Source organism: Chrysochloris asiatica, unplaced genomic scaffold (assembly GCF_000296735.1).
Source record: "Chrysochloris asiatica unplaced genomic scaffold, ChrAsi1.0 scaffold00013, whole genome shotgun sequence".
NCBI lineage: Eukaryota > Metazoa > Chordata > Mammalia > Afrosoricida > Chrysochloridae > Chrysochloris > Chrysochloris asiatica.
The window spans coordinates 1,735,858-1,742,981 of record NW_006408531.1 but is presented as its reverse complement, the minus strand read 5'-3'; the positions used below and the strand labels follow the sequence as shown (position 1 = coordinate 1,742,981).

The 7,124-nt window shown below is 40.4% G+C and overlaps 1 protein-coding gene across 1 annotated transcript in view; it reads left to right on the top strand.

Moving 5' to 3' along the window:
* The window catches only part of UTRN (utrophin), a 574,637-nt gene that overhangs the window by 56,333 nt on the left and 511,180 nt on the right, over positions 1-7,124 (top strand). The window contains 1 exon segment of the mRNA XM_006834702.1: positions 4,566-4,689. Coding sequence (XP_006834765.1) covers positions 4,566-4,689 — 124 coding nt within the window.

Here is a 7,124-nt window from a genome sequence, read left to right as displayed (position 1 = left end):
TTCATTCTTTTTTTTTTATGATTTCATATGTTATTTCACTTTTCAGATTCTTTAACATTTTTTTTTTTGGTTTATAAGATGCATTTTTGGCATAAAACGTTTTTGTCTTAATAATTGATAAGAAGACTCAGACTTTTTATAATAGGAATAATAAATAACAGTTAATGTAAGAGGGGGCTTCATAAAGTTCATAAAAATATGTCATTATCTTCCAATTTCATTTTTTCCATGAACTTTTTGAAGTCCCCTCATGTCCTGGTATGGCACTGTAGTATAAGCACTGGACTGCTAACTGCAAGGTTGGCCGTTCAAACCCCACCAGCTGCTCTTCGGAAACCCTACACAGGATTGCTAAGAGTCAGAATGGAGTCGGTGGTACACACCAAGAACAGTGTCAGGTAGCCTGTTAGGTTTCACTGTGTGCTGGCGCTGTGGGTTCATGTGCCAGACTGCAAAACCATTTGAACTGCAAGGTCAGCAATTCAATCTCACCAGTTGCTCCTCGGAAACCCTATGTAGGGTCATTATGGGTCGGAACCGACTTGATGGCACTTCACAACAACAACATACCTGTAAATCCTCCAAATGGCCCTTGACTCAACTATTATTCTCCCTGTTTTCTAGTAGACGAAGCCTTGGTAGCAGTGGTTAACTGCTCTCTGCTGCTAACCTCAAGTTTGGCAGTTGGAACCCATTAGCTGCTATCCGGGTTAAAGATGTGGCTTTCAACTTCCGTAAAGATTACAGTCTTGGAAACACTATGGGGCAGTTCTACTGTCCTGTGGGCCTCTGTGAGTCTGAATTGACTTGACAGCAATGTGATTTTTTGTTTTTTTAAACAGTAGAATCCCAGTTCTTGGGTCAATGGGTAATTCCTTTGGACCTGAATTAAAGTAATATGCTTTCTCCAATTTAGCTCTTGTTAGACCAAGAAGGATTCTGCCTTTCCCAGACAGTTTTCATTTTGGTAATGAACATCCATCTCCTGGCAGAGCCAAGGCCCTGTGTAGCTTTGCAGCCACCAGCTGTGCAGCCTCTGTCTGTAGAGCCAGGGCAATCAAGGAGGAAGCTGCTTCTGATGTCAATGATGGAGCGGCATCCTGTTCTCCAGTATGTTGTGGTCTGCCAGGCACGGCACTGTGCATAGTTCTCCAGTACTGACATTGTGTGTTTGGAAGCATGGACGTTTGTCAAGACTTGGGTGCATAATTGTAAATCTTAATTTCAACACAATTGTGTTGTACAGGGTGGATTCTGCTGGTAGGAATAGAATGCCTTACCCAGTGAGGTTACTTGTTGTCTCATGTTTAGAGAAGTCTAGAGGTAGGACACTTTTAGTGGGATGGTGTGGCTCCACTCTCTCGCCATCTTTGGCCTCAGCCATCCTCAGCTTGCTGCTGCAGCCGTTAGCATGACCTCCTTACAGAACCTGGTTTGTAGGCAGGAAGGGCAGTTTTCCCATGTTTGTCTTCCTTTGTTATCAGGGAGAATGGTCTTCCCCAGAAGTCCTCAGCAAGTTTGGCCTTTGCGCTCACTGGCTTGGATTCACTCACTTGTGCTTGCTCTGGGTACAGGGCCTGTTGAAAGTCTCTGGCCTTTTCAGTGTCTGTAGTTGTGATTTGGAGTCCTGGTGTGGTGCTGTGGGCTAATGTGCTGAACTGCAAAGTCGGTATGAACCAAAAGGTAGGCAGTTCAAGCTCACCAGCCACTCCTTGGAAACACTATACAGGGTCACTATGGGTCGGAACCAGACTCGATGACACTTAGCAATAACAATAGTTGAGATTTGGAGAACTTGGATAGCTAGGGAGAAGTGTGTGTGTGTGTGTGTGTGTATGATTTGTCTGTTGGGTGAGTGTCACAGTCATTAAGTCTGTAGCTAAGATTTCTTCCCTTAATTCCTGGACAGAGATTTGAGTACCTTAGTTCATTGTAGTTAAAGACAATTTGGTCTCATTTATATATAGATTGTTTTTTTATGCAGCCAAACTCTGTCCCTTCCAATTCAACATTTGCATGCTAGTTTTGCTTTCGGGAGCACTACAGAGTCACATCACCTCATGTTTATGGAACCGCTCTGGTATTTGACAAGAGCTTTCATTATCCAAATGATCCCTGGTGGTGCAGTGGTTAAGCATTCGGCTGCTAATCGCCAGGTCTGCGGTTCAAACATCCCAGCTGTTCCATGGGAAAGAGATGAGGTTATCTGCTCCCCTACAGATTCATAGTATTGGAAACCCAAAGGAGAACCTATGTTCTGTCTGATATGATCGCTATGAATTGCAATTTACTCCATAGCTGTGGGTTTGGGTTTTAGGTTCCTATTCCAATTTCTATTGCCCTAAAATCCGGAGCTTGTTCTTAACCATGGTTAGCAATGTGATGTGGTTTCCAGACTCATATCTTCATGCTGCTGCAGAAATCAATATTATTTTCTTAAAATGGACTGCTCACCAAATGGTGGTGAGCTACAAATAGCTGCTTAACACAGTACCTCGCTTATCATGCATACTTAATAACTGGTGTCTTACTTGCCTTTTCCTTCTATTGGTGTTGCTGGGGCTTGTTTTATGAGCTCAGGGTATAGAAGACCACTCATTTCCTCTAACCTGGATATCTGTTAATGCAGCCTGACATCATTGATACTTTGTAGCTGCTTCATCACTCCTGGCTCATATTAAAGCCAGAAATCGACCAAGTCTCCAAGGTCACTTCAAATACTTGATATCTGGGTGGAGTGCTTCATCTTGGAAGATTAAGTAGAAATCTGCTTTTAACGTTTGTGTGCTCCTCTGACCCCTGAGTGTTTACTCTGGTAGCTAGAGTGTCACAAAACCCCTCATCTGTTCCAAGGAAAATTTCCCTTGATGAAAAGACAAATATCCATTGTAGACTAAGAACATTTGAGGTGATGAGTCTGAAAAGAATCCCCACCGTCCACCAATGCAGCTTAAAGTACACAGAAGTTCTTTTGAGAAATCTTTGTGTAGGATATGACTAAGAGGGCAGATTGCTTGGGTTCAAATCTAAGCTCTGTCATTTATTGTCTTTGTGTTAATGAGAAGTTATTTAAAACCTTTATGACCTCAATCCCTTCATCTTCAAAATAGAATAGGATAAAATCCTTTGGGTTGTTGTGAGAATTCCCTGAGTTCATCATATAAATAAACCACTTAGAAAAGGACTGGCATATGGGCAATAAGGAGCTCTGGTGGTGTAATGGTTAAATGTTCTGTTGTAAAACGAGAGGTCGATGATTCTAACTCACGAGCTGTTCCACTGGAGAAAGACACGGCGCTCTGTCTCCTTGAAGGCCACAACGTTGGAAACCGTAGATAGGAGTTGTATTCTGTTCTATAAGGCTGCTGCTGTGAGTTGGAATTAACTTTATGTTTAAAATGTTTCAAAGTCTTTTTTGTCTCTCAGTTACTCATTGATTAAGCCCAGACTCCTTAGTGTGTTCATGGCCACACTGGTGCTTCTTGCTTAGTCCCTACTATCCAGCAACCTCCAAATGCTTGTGTTTTATAAAATGTAGTCATCTTTCCTTTGAATTCCCTTTGCCAAGAAAATTCTTCATAATACTGTTCCTCTTCTCTAGGAAACAGTTTCTTCCTGATTGGATTAGGAGTACACCTTCTGAATTCCTGATTTTGTTGTTGTTGTTATGTGCCGTGGAGTTGGTTATGACTCATGGCGACCCTGTACAGGGTTTCCGAGGCTGTAAATCTTTGTGCGAGCAGAAATTCTCATCTTTCTTCCATGGAACAGCTGGTAGTTTCAAATTGCTGACCCTGAGGTTAGCAGCCTGATTCGTAACCACTACGCTATTAGAGCTCCTTGAATTCCTGATTTTAGTACCTAGTAAATGCTTTAGTTGGAGTCCTGGTGTGGTGCTGTGGGTTAATGCGCCAGACTGCAAAGCCATTTGAACTGTAAGGTTGGCAGTTCAAGCTCACCAGTCACTCCTTGGAAACCCTACACAGGGTCACTAAGTGTCAGAACCGACTCAAAGGCACTTAACAACAACAACAAAAAACTCTTTAGTTATTGCCTTTTATTTTCTGTAGCCTTTGCTAGACGACAACTCCTTGGAGATTATCATTGTTTCTAGCTCTTTTTCATGTCATAAACCCAGCCCTGGCATATAGTAGACTTACTCATTACAGGTTGAATGGAAGAATAAATTAACTTTAGGAATGTCTCTACTTGTTCTTTTTCTTATCAAATCTAGTTTTCGTGGTCCATATGAGTTTGTGAAAATTGAAATGATTTTTAAATGCAGTTCATAAAATTTTATTTAATTATATGTTAACATTATACTATTATTACTCTTTAGATTTTGAGTCATACAGTCTTATATTGCAGTATTTTGTGTGGTTTCTCTATTTCTGGGTTACCATTTTGGGAATGTTTCAAAACACATACCTGATGGATATTTTTCTTGGTTCTTGATGACAAGTGAAATAATTTGTTGTTTCAAGTGCTATCGAGTTGGTTCCGACTCATAGCGCCCCTGTCTATAGGAGATTAATGCCGATGGTAACATCTGAATCTTAAATCAGGTTTGATGCTGTAAGTGCAGAGCTGCTGAATTGGATTTTCAAATCAAAGACTGCCATTCAGAGCACAGAGATAAAAGACTTCAAGAAGATGCAAGAGACTTCAGAAATGAGAAAGAAGCTGAAGGTAAAAACAGTTATATCGTACTGAATAAAATATTTTATCAGGATACATTTGCTATTGGCCTAGAGATGTGATGGGGTCTAAAAACTTCCAGCAAAATAAATGTGGCCATGAGGTAGCTTTTAGAACACTGCAGTAAATTTCAAATTGATCTGAGCTGGGTATCATAGGATTCCTTAGGGAAGAACATATTTTCCCCTCCTTAGCCAATGAAATGTGCAGGAAGGAACACTTTCTGAGGTGATCCAGTTATTGTTTTCAGATAGACTAACTCTACCTTAATCTGGTATCTAATAATTTATGAATTTGTGTATGCCAAAGATATTTTGTTTTTTTAATATAATGAACTATTTCAAATCTCAAAATGATTCCAGTACATTCTCTTTAAGAATAGACACAGTTCTACTGTGACACACTTGAGATCACCATGAGTTTGGGTTTTGGTTTTATGTGCACCATACCAGTTAATTCTCAAAATCTTGGGTTTGGGTACTAGGAAGTGTGGGGAATCTTAGCTCTGCGGCATAGTAACCTTCTGTGTGTTACTGAAAACGACAAGAGAGTGTAATGCCATTATGTTGGTGAGACTCGCTAAGGCACTTGTCCTCCTTTCTTGATATTTTTGGATTCCTTGTAAAATCTCTTCTGACTTCTGTATCAGCAGTGGAGTTTGTTTTTTAAAGAATTTGGAGGACAGCTGGAAAACACAAGATGTGCACAAATTATCTGTGATGTGAGTAAGGAAGTAGTAGCTGTCAGAGGACTTGAGAGGAGACACGGATTGTACTTTTCTCTGAAGTCCAGGGGGCTAGGAGGTGCTGAGCTGGTCCTTCCAGCTGCGAGGAAGGACACACCAGGCAGGGGAATCCCAGAGCAGAGGCATGGAGATGAGCAAGTGTAGTGTGATCTCAGAAGCAAATATTTTGTTTAGAGCTAGGTGTGTGTGTAAAAATAATAGAAGGGTTGGAAAGGTGATGATTGCAGGTCATGGCCTGGCTGAGTTTAAATATTCAGATGCGAAGCTTAAATTGATTTCTGCCTTATCATTCCAGTAGTACTGCTCCTAGAATCCTGGTGTGGTGCTGTAGGATAAGCACTTGACCACAAGGTCGGTTTAAATCACAAGGTTCAAACTTACCAGCTGCTCCTCGGAAACCCTATACGGGGTTGCTATGAGTTGGAACCAACTCCACAGAACTTAAGAACAACAGTAACTACTACTCCCGTTGAGTCCATCACTGTCACTAGGCTTCCAGCTCCAAAGAGCGTATTTCAGTCTCATCAGCCTGCTCTCTTTCCCTGTCTGCTTTGCCCTTCTTTAATCCTCAGTGACCAGGGTGATCTGCCTGAACTCTAAGTCTAATCAGGTGCTGCCTTTTTTTCTTTAAATTGTGGCAAAATAGACATAAACCCTATTTATCATTTTATTCATTTCTAAACATATATCCCAGCAGCATCAAGTACATTCATGATGTTGTATAACCATTATCACTATCTGCTTCTGGCATGCATTAAGTTATGGCTTGTTGAGTACAGAGTTTCTCTTTGGGGTGATGAAAAAATTCTGGAGAAACTTCACACTGTTATTTTATATGCTAGGATAAGTAAAAAATTATTGCTACAAGGAGTGCAGTTCATGCATGCATGGATTTCTTCAAAACAAAACATGTTTAAACATGTCTCTGCGATCAGTGGATGGCTCCAGACAAATTCTCCTAAGTAATGGACTTGTCGCATTAGGGTACCTTCAAGGGGATTTGTTGGGCCAGTTACATCCAAGGCCAGTAGAGAGGTCAGCTTAGGAAGTTTTTGTGACATTCTTGAGATTCCATAGGGGTAATCTTGATAGATTTTCACTTGGGAAATAGGACAATCATGGAAGCTTATTAGGAAGAAAATTTAAGAAAACTGAAGACTTCATGGGTTAGGAAAATGCCAGGAAATTTGCACCAGGGATTTTTTTCCTATCATGACAATGCACCTACTCAAGGATTTCTTTGGGAAACGAACTCATCCATCCTACAGCTCTGATTTTGTCTCTTCACACTTCTTTTTGTTCCTAAAACTCAAAGAACTTTTAAAGGGAACACAATTTGAGTGCCTGGAGGATGCCCAAATTGCTGTTTTGATGTGGCTAAATCAAAAAGTACAGAATTTTTCAGGAAGGGCTAAAGAGATGAAAGTTCACTACCTTCAGAAGTAGAACTTATGGAGGATGTGTTGAGAAACAATAGCTTCGAATCTAAATAGTTTTGTTTAATAAAATTTCTGTGATTGCATACAATACACAATGTTACCCTTGTCCTCAGACTGTACATGTGAACAGAAATCCTAGAACCAAAATGTTAATGTTAACTGCTTCCCTTCATACTTAATAGTATAGAATTATTTTTTTCTCCTAAAAGAAACTCAAGTTATATAGTCATTATAGGGTTTTT